This window comes from Mustela lutreola, chromosome X (assembly GCF_030435805.1).
Source record: "Mustela lutreola isolate mMusLut2 chromosome X, mMusLut2.pri, whole genome shotgun sequence".
Lineage (NCBI taxonomy): Eukaryota > Metazoa > Chordata > Mammalia > Carnivora > Mustelidae > Mustela > Mustela lutreola.
The window spans coordinates 25,013,250-25,034,993 of NC_081308.1; the positions used below are offsets into that span (position 1 = coordinate 25,013,250).

At 34.7% G+C, this 21,744-nt stretch overlaps 1 protein-coding gene across 1 annotated transcript in view; it reads left to right on the top strand.

Annotated features, from left to right (window-relative positions):
- IL1RAPL1 (interleukin 1 receptor accessory protein like 1) overlaps positions 1-21,744 on the top strand; it is a 761,161-nt gene that overhangs the window by 446,070 nt on the left and 293,347 nt on the right. The window contains exon 5 of the mRNA XM_059156783.1: positions 2,070-2,144. Within this exon, the coding sequence (XP_059012766.1) occupies positions 2,070-2,144 (75 nt within the window). The remainder of the gene's footprint in view (positions 1-2,069; positions 2,145-21,744) is intronic.

A 21,744-nucleotide genomic window follows, 5' to 3' on the forward strand; every position in this document is an offset into this window, starting at 1 on the left:
ATCTCCATCTTCACTTCACCTGCCCAGAGGGGCACTATGGAAATCCAAGGCTTTAGGGAACACAATTTAAAAATCAAAGGACTTAATAAGCATATAATTTTCTCTGGCTCCAACGTTCTTTGATTCCTCTGCTAACTTGGAATTATCACATAGAGAGTAATATGAAAGGTCTTAAAGATAGAACATTATGCCACAGGGCAGATGGTGGATTGAGGTGGAGAACCACAAAACCATTTTATATTCCTGAAATAATGTGCTACACTTGCATTTTATTGTCTTTCCCTGCAGTTTTGTTTTCTTATTAGGAATCAGTGTGGGATGTGTTTGAACTGAGAACATTTCTGCCAGGTGCTTTCTGTAACAAACTGTTGAGTTGTCTACTTGTAACTATATAATCACAAAATTTTATAAATTGAGTTAATTTACTGAATAAGCTGGTTATTTTGATACCATAGTTGCTTTTGAAGTTCACTGAAATCATATGAGAATCCAAGCCTAGGAAATGTGGCTTTTTTTTTCTTTTTCTTTCTTTCTTTTTTTTTTTTTTTGAAATGTGGCTTTTTGACCTGTTAATGGTGAACCCTTTTACCAACCTTTAGTGAGTAATCTATTTATTTAGCTGGTAGGAGAATAAAAATCTCTTAATCTCACTGTAGGTAAGAAAGAAGAATAAGGTTAATCAGAGATGTCAAATCTTCAAGAAGAATTTCAGAGTGATTTATTTCATCCCATTATCTCAACTTTCCTTTCCCCTTCACTCCCATCCCTGTGTTAAATGCTAACGAAGATGAATGAATACTGTATTCAATTAGTTGCAAATGAAAGCTATTGATCCTCTGTGAAGTTGGTATCCCAAATCAGGACTCTTAAAACTCATCCCTGTTTTTCTGCATTGGGGGATCATGATTCATTTGCACAGACTGTGTTTTCAGTTGAAGAGAGATGAAGGTGAGCTGCCGAGGCAGATTGAATTCTCCAGTCCTCTGGTGATGAGGACATGTGGCCAAGTCCTGGCACTGCTGTGTGGATCAGCCTTCAAGTTATCACCCAAACTGGCATGGTCTCCTGGCAAGGAAGGAATAAAGCCCTCAAAGTGAAAACATTTAGTTCAGCAACCCTTAATTGATCATTTCTATCTTTATTACACAGTGAAAGTTGCTGTGACAAGTTTCAAGGGACCTGGGAGATTCAGTCAGAGAAGGTGGGAGGTAGGATTAATGAAGGAGTCCAGACAGTCTCACTGGACAGGAATAAAGTCTGCAATGGGAAACTTGTCTTTAAGAGGCATCATAGTAAAACTCCTAGACCTGTAGGCTGATGACTGATAAACTGATGGGAGTGCAGAGCAGAAGTATGTGGAAGGTGAAAAATCAAAGCAAGTATATTATGCAAATTAGCAATCAATGCTTCAAAATGTAATGGATAATAGTAATAAGAGATTTTGAGTAAATGGCAAGTATCATTTAAAATATTATCTTGGTGAATACTTATGTACATGTTGGAGTGTGCAGCTTACACTTGTACTAATTGAATGCCAATACCAAACTGCTATCCCATGTTGTGATTATGTGTGCAAAAAATACTTAACCTATTTATTAAGTTAGGGGCTTTGAGGCAGTGTGCTCCAGGGTATGGAAACTTGGAAAGGAATTAAGGAGAATAAGACAACATTATGTCCCCCAAATCATCAAAATGCACAATACAGATACCATGTTTAGCTTTAATTAACACAGAGAAAATGTAGGGTACCCTTTAATATAGAAAACAAGGTGCAAATTGAAAATATTTGATGAATCGTAGCCATATGTTCTTAAGGACTGGCCAGTCATGATTCCGACTTTAATGGTCTCATGTGACTGTCAATTTGGAAGTGTTATATTTGACTCGTGTACAATCTTCTAGCTTTTCAGCTCGCCTGAAGGTACTACTGCAATATGTAAGTCATTACTTGGTAGAATGCTTTGACACACTGCTCTGAGAATGAAAAATACCTGGGAAAATAAACTGTGTTTTATCATTCATCTCATGCAGCATTACTAGAAGTCTGTTTTGTTATTGTTGTTTTTCAGCCCCTCTGACTGATAAGCCACCCAAGCTTTTGTATCCTATGGAAAGTAAACTGACAATTCAGGAGACTCAGCTGGGTGAGTAATTCCTTAATTCTGGTTAATACCCTTTTCTCAATACATTCCAATAATTAATAAGCCTAGATTATAACCTGATGTCATCCTCTAAGCCAAACCTGTGTGTATTTGAAGGGAGCAAAATTGTGAAATCCCAGCAAACATGGCCCACTCCATTTCCCCCGTGTGTGCGTTAATACCAAGCTGGACATATGGATATAAAGACTCATGTATTTTTATATACTTGTTATGAAATGAGATGGCCTAAAGGTCTTATTGGTGGCATTATATTGTCTTTTATAAGGCTCAGTTTGGTTTTACAATAGGCTGTGTGGAACTCTTTGACTTAACACCATTAGTACATTAAAAGATAATTTTTGAAAATTAGGATAAAAGGTACAAATACATTAAGATAAGTGTTGCTCTTAAACATCATTGTTATCTAATCAAATGTGGAGGACATTATGCTATTTTATTTTTAACAAAATGTGAGCAAGTAGCTTTTGGTTAAAGGACATAAGAACATGGACAGAATTGCTTTGGTAAAAATATCCAGTTGACTACAAATCAGAATTCTAACATAGTTATCTTAGAGTTCAGTCTGGAATTTCCAAATATGGCATATCTATAATCAGTATGATTTTACGTACAATTTTAACCATATATTCATGTTTATATGGAATTTTTTTCCACACTCACCATTTGACAGTAGAAATACTTTATTATATACAACTAAAAAGGAATTGATAACCCTCCCTTAAGTTATTGACGTTATTATTGTTTGGGGAGTGAGAATTTGGATTAAAATTGTAAATCATCTTCAAAATGAAGATTACAGATGTGATCATCTTTAGTAATAGCATATTCAAATTTATAGTGCAAAAAGATACAGTCTTAGAACCTATGAAATTATTATAGTTAACAGGTTTTTAACATTGGTAATATTCACTAACTTTAAGGCATGAACTTATGCAAGATTTATTCAAGTCAGGGCATCAATATGCTTCTTTGATGATAAAACCAAGCCTTTGAGCTGATGCCATATACATGCAAGTAGTATTCTAATTGTCACTATTTTGAGATAGAAGACCATAGGCATCATTAAAGCAATGTTCTATATGAAACAGAGATATATTAAAATTACACCATATTCTTTACTCATGTTATGGTATATTAAAGTATATTAGCTTTTATTGCTGCTTTCTGAGGAAATTTTGAAATGTAAATTTTAAGTGGCCACACTTATACACATCTTTCAATATTCCTAGGAAGATGTATTTCTAAAGTTATACAAAACAATATATAGATCTTGGGAAAGAAGAAGTGGTTTATGGTACCAGTTATCAGTAATGAACATAGTGAAAATGAAATTAATTGTGTTTCTTTACTTGACAACATAATTAAAAGAATACTATGATTGATGGTTACCCATAGGGTTTTCTTATATTAGCTATTGTTCTCTACATTATACTAAAATGTTATACAGAATGAAATAATTCATAAAGCTTTCTTTTTTAAAAAATTATTTTTTCTTGAACAAAAATCATGGAAACTAATCAAATCAATTTGAAAGTATGAAAATTTTTTATGCAAATTGGAAGTTTCAACTGCATATTCATTTGAAGAAAGATGGGCCTGTGTGTTAGCAAGATGCTCTGAGAAGTACTATAACTCCTTTATTACCACCACCAAAAGGAGCATGAGTTCTCTTTAAATACCAAGTAAACTAGAGACATCAACCTAGGATTTGGATTCTTTTAAACAACTTTTGTTTCATTTTATTTTCTGATTCTGATTCTCATGGTATAGAACAAATCATTTGCTAGTTAGGGAAATTTAGCCTTAATTTTTGAATTTTTGGATCAACAGTTGATTTGAATAAACTACTCTGTTACTGTTGTTACTGCAGTAGTATTGGAGTAGGTGAGCAGACCATCACAAAGGGTAAGTGAAAATAGAAAGTAATATTAAGGACCAAACAAAAAGACTCTAGATGCTTAAAATGTATTTGTTTTCTTCAATATGTACTTTGATTTTTCTCCTCCTGGGGATTTAATTTTTGCCTTTCTAGGCTTGAAAAAAGCTGTCAAATTCAACAGGGTCAAATGTGTTACATCCTCAGGAAGGGGGATTGAGTGAAGTTTCATGTGGTGGGAGTCAGGAGGGTGGCCAGTACCAGCGATAGAGAGCCTCTAAGTGGTACCTACTTTTATGAGAAAGTGAGAATCTCCAACAGAGTTTCATTGATCAAGAGCTCAGGTGTCTGACTCAACCTTGTCCTAAATTGAAAAGTCACCTCAGAGGATAATAAAACTAGCACATGAGCTACAGTATAAGAACAATAATCAGTAATTACACAAAGCTGAGTTGGTATATGTCTGGTGACCTAACTTGAACATCCTGGCAAAGTTATACACACATCCATCTGATCTTGGTAACTATAAACCCATTAGTCCTCCAGTTTGTAAATATATAAAACTGATTAATAATGTCATAGATAAAATCATGGATTTGTCTTCATCACCATATCCTCCTTCATCTGCCATTTGATGCCTTTCTCTTTCCACCTCCCTTGTGGCTTCTTTTCCTCCCAGTTCCTTCATCTTCTCAAAACTGGAAAGATTGATAGTAGTCATTTAAATGATTCCAGTGTAGAAAGCAATAGGTATGAAAGCAAAGTACTGAGGACAAAAGATAAAATAGTAAAAAAATATATAAATGGGTGGGTTTGAATTTTAATCAATTTTAATGTGGTTACAGCCTAGCATTTCCATTTTAAGTGGCATCAGTGTGTTACTTCACAATGTGAAAAAAAAGAACTTTGTTCTTTTTAATTAACTGGAAGACATCAGCAAATGTCTGGGCAGCACTTGCTTGGGTAAAATCCTAGAAATCATGCTGTACAATTCTAAAGGTCAATTCAGTATGTGAGCCTGATTAGTCATTTCAGGCTGTGGTAGTCAAGGGAATCAAAAGACAGACACCATTATCTTGCTGAGCTTGAGCCCTGAGGTGTGTCAGTCAGCAAAGTGGCCTTCTTGTTATAGCCAGGAACCCATTTTCAGAAACTTCCAGAACAAAGGATGTTATTATTCACTATTAACAGACTTTCAAAGAGTAGAAATCAATCCCACCATTAACCTAGTGAGATACATTATACTTTATAACTTAAAAGTGATGAAAAATTACCTTTAATTACTCATCTAGACCTGGGTATCACTGTATTTAAATTTTAGTTTTTTGCTTAGAAAATGATCGTACAGGTTAATGGTAGGAATTTTGGAGAATTAAAGGAAAGAATCTGCTTCTATTAAATGTTCTTGGAAAATATCCATTTAATGGATACATGATATTCACATAAGTGTCCTGTAATTTCACATATATTGCTAGAAATTTGGGTTTGTTTTTTTTTTTTTTTTACAAATTTTATCATCATAAATAATGAGGCAGTGATCTTTACTTATACATTTTTTCCCTTGACTTCATAATTATTTCAACAGGTCAAATTCCTAAAAGGAAAAATACTAGGTAAAATCAAATAATTTTATTAAATTTTCTTGCTATATTTTTAGAATTCCTACCAAAGAAGTAACATAAACTCTCACCAGAAGCATATAATAGCTGTAATAAATTTTAAAATGTTTAAATTCAACTTGTTTAAACTAAAAAAAAAAAAAAATCATCCATTTCTCCCACTCTCCAGTCCTCTGCCTCTTATAATCACCAGTCTGTTCTCTGAATCTATAAACTTGTTTTTTGTTTCATTTTGGTTTTTTTCCCTTAGATTCTACATGTAAGAGAGAAAATACGATGTTTGTTTTTCTCTGTCTGACTTATTTCACTTAGCTTAATACCGCAGGATCCATCTAGGTTGTCACAAATTGCAAGATTTCAATCTTTTTTTTAATGCCCAAGTATTATCCCATCATAGATATCTATATCCCTATCTATATCTGTATATGTACGTGTACACACACACACACACACACACACACACATCTTCTTTATCGATTCATCCACTGATGGACGCTTAGGTTGTTTCCATATCTTGACTATTAAAAACAAGGCTGTAATGAACATATAGATATATATATCTTTGCAAATTAATGTTCTTATTATCTTCAAATAAATTCCCAGAAGTAGAATTGCTGAATCATATGTAGCTCTAGTTTTAACTTTTTGAGGAAGCTCCATGCTGTTTTCCACAATTTATGTTTCCACCTGCAGTGCACAGGGTTTCCTTTTTTCCACGTCCTCTCCAACATTTATTATTTGTTGTCTTTTTGATAATAGCCATTCTGATAGGTGTGAGGTGATATCTCAGGGTGGTTTTGTTTCACATATCCCTGATGATTAATAACATTTAGCATCCTTTAATGTTCCTGTTGACCGTTTGTATGCCTTCTTTGAAAAATGACTATTCAGATCTTCTCTCCATTTTTTAAATTAGATTGGAGGTATTTTTTGTTGTTATTAAGTTGTTTGAGTTATTTGTATGTTCTGAATATTAGCACCTCAGATAAGTGATCTGTAATTATATTTCTCTGATTCATTAGGTAGCCTTTTTATTTTGTTGTTGGTTTCCTTTGTCTTGCAGAAGCTTTTTAGTTTGATGTTATCCCATTTGTATATTTTTGTCTTTGTTTCTTTTGATTTGGAGCTGAATCCAAAAATTCCATGTCAAAAGTGATGTCCGGAAACTATGGCCTATGTTTTCCACCGTTTGTATGCCTTCTTTGAAAAATGACTACTCAGATCTTCTCTCCATTTTTTAAATTAGATTGGTGGTATTTTTTGTTGTTATTAAGTTGTTTGAGTTATTTGTATGTTCTGAATATTAGCACCTCAGATAAGTGATCTGTAATTATATTTCTCTGATTCATTAGGTGGCCTTTTTATTTTGTTGTTGGTTTCCTTTGTCTTGCAGAAGCTTTTTAGTTTGATGTTATCCCATTTGTATATTTTTGTCTTTGTTTCTTTTGATTTGGAGCTGAATCCAAAAATTCCATGTCAAAAGTGATGTCCAGAAACTATGGCCTATGTTTTCCTTTAGAAGTTTTATGGTTTCAAGTCTTACATTCAATTTGGTAATCCATTTTGAGTTAATATTTGTATATGGTTTCAGATAGTAGTCCAGTTTCATTCTTTAGCTTGTGACTCTCCAGTTTTCCCACCACCATTTATTAAAGAGGCTTTTTCCCATTGCATATTCTTGGCTCCTTTTTCATAAATTGGTTGACAATGCATGTGTGAGGTCATTTCAAGCCTCTCTGTTCTTTTCCATTGATCTATATGGCTGTTTTTAATGCCAATACATACTTTTTAATTACTGTAACTTTGTAATATAGTTTGAAATTAGGGAGCATGATCCCCCCAGGTTTTTTCTTCTTTGCTCTTTGTTCTTCAAAGATGACTTTGGCTATTTGTAGTCTTATATGATTCCACAAAAACTTTAGTATTGTTTGTTCTATTTATGTGAAAAATACCTTTTGAATTTTGATAGGGGTTTCATTAAATCTGTATATTGCTTTGGGTAGTTTGCAGATTTTAATAATATTACTTCTTCCATCCATGAGCATGGAATACATTTTTATTTGTCTTTTTTTTGTCTTTAATTTATTTCATTAATGTCTTACACGTGTCAATATACAGGTTTTTCACCTGCTTGGTTAAATTTATTCCTAGGTATTTTATTCTTTGGGATTGTTTTCTTAATTTCTCTTTCTGATAGTTAATAATTAGTATATAGAAATGCAACAAATTTCTGTGTATTGACTTTGTATCCTGCAATTTTACTGAATTCATTTATTCTAACAGGTTTTAGAGTTAAGATTTAAAAAATGATAGGGGCGCCTGGGTGGCTCAGTGGGTTAAGCCGCAGCCTTTGTCTCAGGTCATGATCTCAGGGTCCTGGGATCGAGTCCCACATCAGGCTCTCTGCTCAGCAGGGAGCCTGCTTCCTCCTCTCTCTCTCTGCTTGCCTCTCGGCCTACTTGTGATCTCTCTCTGTCAAATATATAAATAAATAAAATCTTTAAAAATAAATGATACATCTTTGCAACATAGTGCTTTCAAAGGAAAAGTCAGTTTCCTTTGAAATCAGAATTACTTCTTCCTTTTCCCTCTTACCTCTTTCTCTCACTCTTTACTCGTTACATATAAGTGGCCTCTCTTTTTTCAGAATTAGTCACATTTGGAGGATTTCAAATAAATCTAGTCCATTTAGGTAAATGCCTAGAGTTGATGAAATATGGAAACCTAGTTGAATGTCTAAAAGTCTCTATTTTCTTCTCTTGCTTATCCTAATACTCAACTGAGTACTTTCTCTAGATCCTGTGTTTCTTAATACAGTTCACAGTAACTTCATGATGTACCCTGTGCACAGGAAATGCCAATAAATACTAATTGAGGACAAGGTACACATGCCACAAAGGGCACACATCTCCAAATTTTCTGCAAGGGAAAAAAATGAGACTGAACTAAACAAACTGCCCAGTAGTGCTTTTATTTTTCTTTGGTATTTAATATGTTTGTTAAGTTTGTTAAAAAGCAAACACTTCTGTATCTGAGCAAGTAACAAGGATTCATCTATGTTAACGTGGAGAGGAAAGTGGTTGATGACAGTTTTAAAGCCTCAGATTTTTAGACATCTGTCCAAGTAAAGGGACACACATACATGTAACTTTATTCAATTTAGCTACAGGCTAATTAAGATAAAATATCACACTAGAACTTAAGTAGCATATCATGCCCTGTTATACCATATTATAGCTCGCAGAATTTTAAATTTCAAGTAGACCTGGGGAAAAAATTTTTATCTTATATAATAGATCCTAATTGATATCCTTCTAGGAAAACTACTTGTTATGTAAGTTATACACTTAATTTACTATGTTGCTTAAATAATTGATTATTGAAACATATTCTATTTCATGCTTTTTTTGAAGATAGTTGACACATACTATTATGTTAGTGCCATGTATACAGCATAGTAATTCATCAACTCAATACATTATGCTATGCTCACAAGTGTAAGTATCATGTGTCACTGTATGATGCTATTACAATACCATTGACTCTATTATCTGTACTTTATCTTTTATTCCCATTTAACTTATTCACTCTATAACTGGGAGCCTTTTATATCTTGGAGCTGTGCATATAAATATATTGTACCTGGAATGTGTTTTACTACAAATATACTAATTAAGTTTTTAATCTAAGAAGACTCCATAGGGAATTATTATCTAACATTTGCTATCTAGGTGTATATTTTAATAGCTTGAAACAAAACATACCTTCTCTGAATAGTTACTATCCTTTCTTACTAAAATTGGGAAGCTTGTTTGTTTCCTTTTTCAAGGAGGTAAATAATATCAATATTCTCAAAACAGAACAATTTGGGAGTAAATTTGATACCTGATTCTGAAAGTGGCATATAATACTGTTGATCTAAACAAATACTTTTTTGCTAAGTCATGCAAGTGATGCAAATATGACCTTGCTTTCCAGGAGGTAAGGAAGTCAACGTTGACTGGGTTTTACCATTCACAACTACTCTTCTGATTATCATGAGCAAATGTAATGTTGTTGACTTTGTTTTTACTGCCCCGTAGGGAAAGTGCAAGACATGTTTTCCCTGACAAACTCATCTAAAAAACTGTAAAAACTTCCTTTTCATTCTGGATAAGAACATGTGTATCCAAAGTCCAAGTTTTAGATGAAAAATTATGTACTTGTTGCCCACTTGAGAAAGATATGCAGATTAGCATAGCTCTATTGCCTGACATGAAACTTGTTAGACATAAATTGGAGCTTCTGGACAAATAAGACATCATAATTAAAGCATGTAAAAGCAAATAAAGGCTAGTATTATAATTATATAAACTGATGGCATTCAGTTCTACTCAATCCAAATTTATCATGCTATCATAAATGAAAGTAATAACTCTTGACAGCTGTTGTGGTCTGATATCTTATTTTTGAAACCAAAAGCCCCTTAAAAATTATGATTCTAACCCAAAGAGGAATATCTTTCATATGAGTATTTAGTTAATATTTTATATCCTAAAGCAAATGAGAAATCAACAAATGGATACTAGTATTAGTATTATTAGATCATTATATACATAACTTATATGAATCTCACAGATTTCAAAATCAAAAAATTTTTTTCATACTAGAGAGGAGGAACAGGCTATGTGAAAATGCAACTTGTATATTTGCATTAAAAATTGCTATCTAAGCAGAAGTCAAACTTCCTTTGTAAGTATTAAATGCTAAAGGCCTAAAGCTATGATAGGCTTATCAGGGAGATTCAAATTAAAACCACATTGAGATACCACCTTACACCACTTAGAATGGCCAAAATTAGCAAGACAGGAAACAACCTGCGTTGGAGAGGATGTGGAGAAAGGGGAACCCTCTTACACTGTTGGTGGGAATGCAAGTTGGTGCAGCCACTTTGGAGAACAGTGTGGAGATTCCTCAAGAAATTAAAAATAGAGATTCCCTATGACCCTGCCATTGCACTACTGGGTATTTACCCCAAAGATACAGATGTAGTGAAAAGAAGGGCCATCTGTACCCCAATGCTCATAGCAGCAATGGCCACGGTCGCCAAACTGTGGAAAGAACCAAGATGCCCTTCAACGAACAAATGGATAAGGAAGATATGGTCCATATACACTATGGAGTATTATGCCTCCATCAGAAAGGATGAATACCCAACTTTTGTAGCAACATGGACAGGACTGAAAGAGTGAAATAAGTCCAGCAGAGAGAGTGAATTATCATATGGTTTCACTTATTTGTGGAGCATAACAAATAGCATGGAGGACATGGGGAGTTGGAGAGGAGAAGGGAGTTGGGGGAAATTGGAAGGGGACGTGAACCATGAGAGACTATGGACTCTGAAAAACAATCTGAGGGTTTTGAAGGGGCGGGCGGTGGGAGGTTGGGGCATCCAGGTGGTGGGTATTGGAGAGGGCATGGATTGCATGGAGCACTGGGTGTGGTGCAAAAATAATGAATACTGTTAGGCTGAAAAAATTAAAAATTTTTTAAAAATTAAAATAAATAAATAATAAATTTTTTTAAAAAATCTATGATAGGCTTGAAACCCAAAGAAAGATGGAGATGGAGGTTAGAGCAGTGGCTATGGGTCACTGGTATCTGAAAATCTGGAAGCCATTTGAGGCACTTGTTAAAATGCATTAAAAACTGGAATATAGACAATGTAAGTACCCCTGCTTATTCTTATCTTGGAAAAGGGCTAAAAGGAGGAAGAAAGAAAACGTCTAAGAGTGTTGTCACAAAACCAGTGCAGAGAGTCCATTGAAATTCCCAGCTTTGTATCTAATTCTGTTGTAGTTTTTTGGACACAGACACGAATAATGAAGATTACTTTTTTGTTACAAAACTAAGAGTGTATTTTATGTGTTGTTGACCACTAAGCAACTAGATATGTATAACTCTTCACAGCTCTAAATTTAGGAACTTTAGAAAGTGGAGATGCTTTGATAGTTATCAAATTAAATCTTTCCTTTAACTGATGCAAAAACAGAGACCAAAAATTAATATATGTTTTTATATCACAAATTTTACAAAAACAAATTTGTTCTCATCATCATGGTTTTCCCCTTCTCCACTGCCTCCCCTTCCCCATCCCTTCCCCACTCTCCCTCCTCCTCCTCCTCCTCCTCCTTCTTCTTCTTGGTATTGGTATTGCTATTATTCAGTTATTTGGGCTCTATTAAAAGGAAGCATATTGCACTGGTTCCCAGTTCATGTCATTCTGTCATAAGATCTAAATGACAATCCAGCTCTGCCACTTACTACTAGTATAACCTTAAACAAGCAGCCCCTATTTTCCTAACCAATAAAAAGGGCACTGTAATAAGACCTACCTCTATGGAGTTAATGTGAGTATTTAATGAGATAATGCATGTAAAGATTAATATGTCGCCTGATATATATTAAGCAGTCAGTACATGCTTGTCACTAGTAGTTGAGATAATTTAATGCTATATATGGAAGGTTCCTGAAATGCATTCTGAATGTCAATGATTATTTGATCAGGTTTATATTCTTACTAGAGTAGCATACTATGGTAGCAGACATAGGCTTCGTTATTAGATAGATAATATTTTAGAAAATTAATTTCTACTTCCCCTCTAAGAACACAATATGCACATTAAGTTTTTCTATTTAAATTATATTTTATCTTAAAGAAATTAATTTAGTTTAAATTACTTTTTCAACAAGTCTACCCAAATGCATTAGTAAGTATGTAACTCTGACAGAAGAAAATTATTCCCATTCTTTAAAAAAATGACCATGTAATGGACACTATGCTATACAAATTTGTAAATGATTATCAAGAAGAAAGTAAGATTGGAAAACATTATTTTTCTAAACTAAATAAATGCAGATATAACATTTATTAATACAAAGGACATGAGAATAATTTTACAAAACAGAGCATCAAACTATTATGCTTGTCAGTTTCCTCCTAAAGGTTTTGGTGACAGTCATATTCACTTACAGAAAAATACTGCTTTTCCTCTGACAGACACTGCTATCATAAAACTTTCTGAATCTTTCATAATGACTGAAGTTTACCAGCATAGAAACATGCAGTGAGTATCCCATGTTAACAAGAACTTCAGAATTTGCTAAGTAAATGCCAATTTATCAGAAATAAACCTATCAAAAGACATTATGGTGTAGAATATTGAAAGAGATTTCAGAATAAAAGTATGTACCATATGACTGATGTTCATTAAAATAGAAACTATAAAAAAGCCTGCATCATTTAAAATTTGAATATAAAGAGAGATGTTCATCCATAAATTTCCTCTTGAATTTTGGCTAAGTAACTGAGCATTCCTAAATTATATGCAGGCTCTTCATGAAAAATAACTTCTGCTTGAATATGATTATGAAAATAGGATACCGGTATTTTATGGTTTAATGTTAAAACACTTAGCATTCCAGTCACACCTTACTCTACCAACTTAATATGTTCCTACAGATTTGTGGGTAAATTGAATCATCATAACTTCAGAGAAGTTTTCCTTTCATTTTTGATTGATCTTTAATTAGCAGTGGTTTAACATGTCAGTTTTAAGAGGCTCTGTCCCCCAATCTCTCTTAAGCAGCTAATGATCAATGAAAGATTTATATGCACAAGGGAAATACACTATTTAAAGAAATTCTGTGGTGAATAATTTTATTTAAGAATCCTTTTGTGATTGAATAATCGCCCCCATAATTTTTCTCCATGGTAATGTAAATTTCTACATTTCCTAAGATGAAGTTCATCAATGTGAAACTGCAAGTGGTATCTCTAACTAATGCAGGTAAAGAATCAGCCACCCCTCACTTCATATGGCTTCCCCTTGTCCATCAGCAGAAAATGATGTCCCCGTTGAGACTTTGTGCCTTCCTTGAGGAAGTACTAAATTTTGTTCACCAGCTTCAGAATCAACAGCATTTGTATTTTAATCTAATTCTTTTCAAAATTGATGTGGTAGGTAGAATATTTGAGGAACCAGAATGCCTTGGTTTTGTTGAAATGCACCCTAATAGAGTGACTGCTTGTGGTGTAATTGGTTTATCCACATCTTTAATTGTAGTGAGGGTTCTTATTTCCAAGTTTAAAGGGAGCATTTTGTTTTTTGATTCTTCCAGAACCATATCACCCTTTGCATTACATCATTCTGCTGATCATTTAATTTTCTTCCTAATGCATCCATATGTATTTAGTAAGGTTTTTCTCTTCAGTATGAAAATACAGACAATGAAATTTGATTCGTTAGTTTCTGAGTCCCTAAACATCCACCTTTTAGGATGTGCTTAAATGATATGTTCTAGAACACAGAAGATCAGCCTAATGTATAGAATATCCAGAAGGCTTTAAAACCTGAGCCTCACAGTAAATTCTCATGAAGAGGCCTCTTTTCCAATTCACTATACACAAGGCCAATGTTAATTTCTCAAAAAGAATTAGGACTTTTAAAATTTTCCTAGTTAAAGTTTCTAAAATCTAGTTATAGTATATAGAGTCCAATTGAATAATTTTTAAAAATCAAAGAAAAACCTTATCAGAGTTTTTACTTTCCAAAATTCAACTGTATTGAGGTAAATCTTGGACCAGTGGTCTGGTCAGCAGATACCTTATACTTCCCCTTCTGGTCCATAGTAAGCATGAGAGAAAGACTTAAAGCTCCTTAGAATTCCAGCAGAATCAGTATTCCTTCTCCCTTCTGACTTCCTCACAATGGTCTCCTCAAACTTAGAAGTAGACTACAAGCTTTCTCAGTCTCAGAGAATTTTTGTTTCTAGTTTAATAAAAGCAGGGCACCCATCTCACACTTGCTTGCTGAAGAATTGTGTTTATGGAAACTTGGCAGCTCTTTGAGTAGGAAGAGAACAAAGGAAAATACAGTGCTTATCTGGAAAAATTAAGTTGAATGCATCCTGTCACATCAAGCCATCACTGGAAATAGGGTACTTAAAATATGAGTTTTAGGAAACTTTGAGATTATTACTACAAATCTTCAGTAAGAGACCATTAGATGAAATAGCTTAGGGAAAGTTCAGTAAGTATTTTTGTTTTCTCTTCTTAAAAGAAACATTTCAGTGTTTCTGATGAGTGTATATTTCTGATTTGATAATGTCAATTATCTTGGCATCTTTGAGTTAATCGATTACATTTTTTAAATGCTTTCTGAATAATGTACCTAAGTTTGACTAAAATTACTTGAGATGCAATTAGGGTATTATGCATTCTACTTATTATGTATAGTTTGTTTATGAGCAGTATGGATATTTGCTTCAAAATTATATGTCACATATTTATAGAAAAATTTATACAAAGATTTTTTAGATATAAAATTTGTATTGTAATTTGTAATGATTATATTTTGAAGGAAAAAAAGCCCTTCTCTATTTCCCATGAATAATGTATTTCCGCTCCAATGCTGTTTATTAGGATTTGCTACTTATTAGAGAGTAGAAATAACATTTGTATATAATGGGTGATAAATAAATTAAGTGAATCTTTGATTAGATGAATACATGAGTTAGTAGTTGCAGGTGAAGTTAAGTGTCATAGAGAACATCAGTTACTATCTATGAAAGAAATGTCAAATCAATAGAGAATTCTACTGTTGACAGATTTGGAGTAGACAGGCCTTTATTTTCTTTTCAGTCACTATATATGTATATGAAATAAAATAGAAAATTGACACAAGCAAATGAGCAATGTATAGGGAAAATAATCCAAAAACATTTCTTTTTGTCTCAAATAGATGGCTATTTCAAGCAGGAGTTAATTTGAGGGATTTTTTTTTTTTTTTTTTTTTTGGATCAACATCCTGTGCCTAGACAACTTACATTTAAGGACTCACAGGTTCTAATAGTTCATCACTAGGGCTCTGATCACAAGTGACAAACCACTTAAAAGGCAGGAGCAGAGCTGGCCTAGAGGATGACTAAAAACCTCAGGTTTTCTGTTCTCATCTGCTTCTCTCTGCATGTCACCCTTTTTAGAGGTGGAGTATGGCAGGGGGTGGACCAGCTTACAGGATGAGGGCAGTAGTCTGCTAAATTCTAAACCGGATGATAAGTGGAGTCTGGAACTGTAGCTGGATTTCAAGATTCTTTGAAAAGGAGTTCTGATTGGCCTAGCTTAGGTTACAGATCTAAATTTTGACCAGATTACTATGACGTCAGAAGTGAGACATGTTGACTCAGTGCTTCTTGTATGCTGTATCTCCTGTGGTGAGGAAGCCTGTGTGTTGGTGTGAGTACATAAATGTCAGGGGGTGGGGGGATGGGCTTGTACCAGATGAAGAGGACAAAGCAATAGTTATTACAGGGGCTAAGTTTTCATATTCAGTATTTGTTATCTTTAAAGTCTTTGGTTAATCCACATCCTATTAATTTAGCTGTCATCCTTATTATGTCTGTTCACTAGCTTAGTAGGAGCAGAATTAGTCAGACAGATGCCTTGGAGCACAGTCTCTCTAACGCTGAAAACTCTTCCTTGCCTCTCCTCTCAACCAGTACTGACATCCTCTCTGTGTCTGAAGCGCATACTTCTCAGCTCCACCTGCATCGCCTCCCCACTGTTTCTGTGTGTTAGGTTATGTCTCAACCTTGAGCCTAATGTTGACCCAAAACCAAATGTCAGCTTCTCAGCTGTTAAAGACATTTTCAAGTAAAAGGCATGGTTCGTGAAAAGATAGAAATGCTACAGCTTGGGTTTTAAAGTCAAGTGCTAGCAAGTGCTAGCAAGTCTCTTTCTCATACTTTTGTTAGAGCATTTCTCTCATTTTCCGTACATATCATCATATGTCAATTTCCCTTACTGCACTTGGAACTCTTAAAGAATGGACTACAGTGTTTAATCTTCACACCCTTAAAGTGTAGGTCAATACCTGATAAATGAATGAACAATTTATGGAGCATTTACTCAGGTTTAAATCTCATAAATAAAATCTAACAGGTATAACTCACCCTTTTCAGTAGCCGTATACTACAGGACAACAGAATAGACCACACTAAAGCTGTTAGTTTTGATTTAATTGCCTGCTGTGATTGAAGATCCTACTTTATGGATGAGGGAGACAGATAAAGAAGGGCCCAGGAGCTGAGCTATAAAGATCTAACTGAGGAGCCTGGTAATACATCAATTCCTGATCAGACAAAGTAAGAAAAATCAGATGGCCATTGAATGTCAACACAGAGCAGTAGGTTGAATTTGGAGAAAGAAATAGGGGTTAAAATAAAGTTATACATCACAGTTCAGCCAGGAAACTGGTCTTGGTTAGAGGGTTAACTGACATCTTGAATTTAAGGCAGATCTCTAAAGTTTAGTCAAATAGACTTTATAATCTAAGGGATCCAGAATGAGAAATGAGTTCACTAGTTCCATTTACTACTTAGTTATTGAGTGTCTGGCAGGCACAAAGTCTGCTAAAATCCAGATAAGAAGTTAGGTAGGTAGGCAGGTAGGTAGACAGACAGACAGACAGACAGAAGCGTGTCTACAAAGATTTAATATTACAGTCTTGATTAACCTCAGAGATGACTCTTGTTCCTCATGAAGAGGCCAAGACTTTGTGTCCTTGTTTAGGATTTCAGCTACGACTGAACATCAGATCTCATTCAAATGAGCATTTTAATCAACTAGAAAGTCAAGGCCCTATAAGTGTAGCTTGCCTTGATTAATGATCATAATCTCTCTTTTGCTTTTGGAGTGTCTTATATTTGCAAGGCATTTCATATGTTGTCTCATTTCACCTTTGCAACAGTCCGCTACGTTTATATTGTACCTTCATTTTACAGATACATGCTGTGTTTCTTGGTATATTTCTACACAATAGTGTATTGATTGTTGTTTCCTTCTTTGTTCCTTTGTTAAATTCTAATTGTGACCCTTCTGTAGTATTTAGAATTGTCTCATCTTTATGTACTACTTCATTTCCATTTTATCCCACTGTTAACAAATCCTGTCTTATCAAATAGAACATCTAGTGATAAGGCTTGAATATGAATTTGTCCTTGAAATTTTTCTCAGGTTTTGTTGGTTTTTTTCTTATTCAGTTGCTTGTCTTCTGGATCTGCTTCTGTTCATCTTTGCCTCCTATTTTCTCATTCCCATTTTTTTTGCACTTGTGTTCTTTCAAGTACATTTTAATAGACACTTTTCTTCTTCCACTGATCTTCAAGCATGAAATTTCTTTTCAAGGCACTTAAGAAAATGGAAGTACTTAGAACATTCCTGAACAGAAGGTCTCGTGAGCTGCAAAAGTTAATGTGAGAAAAGCAGATAGAAGAGTGGCTACTTCATCAGATTTTTTTCACTTTTTTAAAAGCAGCAAGTTATAGTCTTTTCTTAAATAGCAAGCAATTGGAAGGGAAGGTGAACCATGAGAGACTATGGACTCTGAAAAACAATCTGAGGGTTTTGAAGGGGCGGGGGGGATGGGAGGTTGGGGCAGCCAGGTGGTGGGTATTAAGGAGGGCACATATTGCATGGAGCACTGGGTGTGGTGCAAAAACAATGAATTCTGTTATGCTGAAAAGAAATTTAAAAAAAAATAGCAAGCAAAAAGCAAGTGGTCTCATTTCACCTCTTAAAATGAACAAAGTGAAACTGATAATTGATTTGTCAATTTACTGTGAATATTAAGTCCCTGCACACAAATTTGGCTTTTGTTAATTTAGGATTTATAGTTTCTTTCCAAATATAATTATCTGACTATATATAGAAAAGTCATCTGAAGCCAACTAATGATTGATTGAGCATTTAAAGTAAAAAACTATGTAGACCTTAGTAAATTTTCCATTTAGAAGACCTGTAACAATTGGATCAAAATTAATGTTAACCAAGAAATTAAATTGGACTCAAGGTATTTTTATGACATTTACGATGTATATTGCATGTGGCTTCTAAAACCATGTTAACTTTAAAGAACTTGCTAAGGTTTTTATAGAAATAGAAATGCTTTTATAACGTAAATGTATGCTTCATTAAGCTGATAAGGTAATTTGCAGTTTTTCCTTTGGGCTGACATTTACTAAGTCAAGGCCACATAAGCAATAGTGTGAGAAAACTTCCACCAATTGTGAAAATGATTATAAGAATGAAAGTGGCATAGTAACTAAGGAACACTCTATTTTTTTTAATGATCTATTTACTTATTTTAGAGAGAGAGAGTGTGCATGGGGGAAGAGAGCCAGAGGGAGAGGGAGAGGAAAACCCAAGCACTGAGGGGGACCTCACCACCCTGAGATCAGGACCCAAGCCAAAACCAGGAGTTGAACACTTAACTGACTGCTCTACCCAGGCGCTCCATGAACACTCTATTTTAAACTGCAGTAACTAAAAGAACCTAATCATTAATTTATTATATCTTTACAATAGCATACATTGAGAACAAGATGGAAATTGACTTTATTCTGCCTTGTGAGAATAGTTTCTCAATGGGGAGATATGACTAAGATTCTCAAAGTTATTGAAATAATGGTCAACTCAATCAAATACAGAAGACCATTTTGTATTCAGTTTGGTAATTCAGAACACATGTATTTTAATTATTTTAATATTATAAGTTGGCATTTTCACTTTTAATTTGTTTTCTTCCTCCAAATGAAGAGGTCCTTGGCATTGTGGTATATTGACACAAGCCATTGGGTCATTCTAGCCACTGACTAATAAAGTGAGAATCTCAGTGGCTTGAAGATCTTCATCATCAGCTGTCTATGACAATGATTTTTAACTGGGAATAGACATCATAAATACTTACAAAACATCATCACCTAGTTTCCCAGCTCCCCTGCCTCCCCCTATATCTGAAATATTACTTTATTAAATCTGGAATGGAGGCTGAGAATCACTATTCTCTGTACTGTTGGGACTTGTAAGCTCTGCAAACAAAAATCTTAAAGTCATATATCCACATCTATATATCTGTCTGTATCTTTTCTAACCTGATAGGTCTAATTTTTTTTTTAGCCATAATCATGATCTCTATACTTTCCAGAGCTCTTCACTGTACAAGCAAGGGAATGAACAGACACAGACACATCTGGGTTATCTCATCATCTATCAGCTGCTATTGTCAAGAAAGCAAAATTCTATAAGTCAGCCACAGGGGGTACAAATGAGATCTGAATATCTTTCCAAGTGGGAGCTGTGTACTGGGGAATGAAGAGGGGGTCAAGTGGAGAAAGAAGGCACTTCTCAAATTATAGGAGAAATTTAGCAACAGTGTGTGATGCTTAACTTACTAAAAACTTACTGTGCTATCTTTATTGTTTCCTGTGGCTGCTATAACAAATTACCACAAACTAGATGTCTTAAAACAATAAAAATATACTCTCTTACAGTTCTGGAGGCCAGCAGTCTGAAATCAAGGACTGCACTGCCTCTGGAGACTCTAGGGAAGAATCTTAACCTCCTAATGGCATATGGTGGTTGTCAGCATTCCCTGACTTTTGGCCACATCACTCTAGTCTCTGCCTCTATGGTCAACATTGCCCTACTTCTCTCATTTGTGTTTTTTTCTCTTATGTCAGTCTCAGATATCCCTCTGCTTTTCTTTTATAAGACACTTGTCATAGGATTTAGGGTCAACACAGGTAATCAACAATGATCTCCTCATATCAAGGGCCCTGAATTTAATTGCATCTACAAAAACTTTTTTCCCCAATAAAGTAATATTCACAGCTTCTGGAGATTAAGAAGGGACCTATATTTTAGGAGCTACCATTCAGCCCCCTACAGTATCTGTCACATATTCTAGCACATTCACAAAAACTGTGATACTGAGAAAAAAGTTCACAAGCTGAATAAACAGTGAAGTGTTGACAAGAGCCCTCATTCAGTAATTATCAGGTCTGCCCCATATGTGTGCACACACAGTGTGCATGTGTGTGTGTGTGTGTGTGTGTGCGTGTGCGTGTGTGTGTGTGTGTGTTGTGTTTCACGGTCTTTTCTTTTTACCTGAAGTATAGTTTTTCCAGGTGACCCTTGAGGTTACCATTTGGGGAAGAAAATCATTACAAGTTGTCCATAGCACAAGAGTTTTATTTATGTTTTTAAGTTTTATTTTATTTTCTCAGTGTTCCAAGATTCATTGTTTATGCACCACACCCAGTGCTCCATGCAATACGTGCCCTCCATAATACCCACCACCTGGCTCACCCAATCCCCCACCCCCTCTCCTCCAAAACCCTCAGCTTGTTTCTCAGAGTCCACAGTCTCTCATGGTTCATGTCCCCCACAAGAGTTTTAAAATGTCCAATAAATGAAGCGGAGAGAAGTGTTCCTTTAATCCCTTTTCCTAGAAGAAAAAAACATGATAGTCCTGCTAGCGCTGAGAGAGCAAAGAAAGTTCAGTCTTAATTTTTCACAGGTGGGTGTTCTTTTCCAATTGGCGCAAGTTGATCCACCTGCAATAGAAATAATGTCTACTAATAAATGGATTGGTGATTTTATCTAGTAATAAAAGATGATCTTCTAGACATTCTTCTGGTTTCCTGGTCTTCACAGAAAAAAAATTTTAGGAATTCTGCCTTTCTCTATTGGTAGACACCCTGGCATCTAGCCATAACAATTACAGGCATAACTTTTTCAAACTATGGAGATAGTCACTTACATTGTTCAGCATCCTAAGTCTTATGATTCATTAGCAGAGTTACAGCATTAAAGTATTTCAAGGTACTAATAAGAAACTATTCATTCACTAGTGCATTTGTTGAATACTTTGCCTATGTCCAACATGGCATTAGGCAAAGATGTACGTGAAACCGAGAAGAACCTACTCTGAGTTTAGCGAAGAAGAGCTGATTTTAAAAGGAGGATCAAGTAGGTCCTCATTGTAAAAGTGTTCTGTGAGCTATACCTTAGTGAAGGGGTAGGATTAGGCCAAGCAAAATGAAGTAGAAAGGCATTGCTGAAAGACCAGTGTTAAGAGAGACACACTGATATGAGAAAACCCATGTTGATTTTGGAAGCTGGGCAGCAATGCAGCCCACTGAAGTAGTTCAGCCAGCTGACCTGCTGAAAAAAAAGTAGTGCCAGAAAAAGGATAATAAAGATACA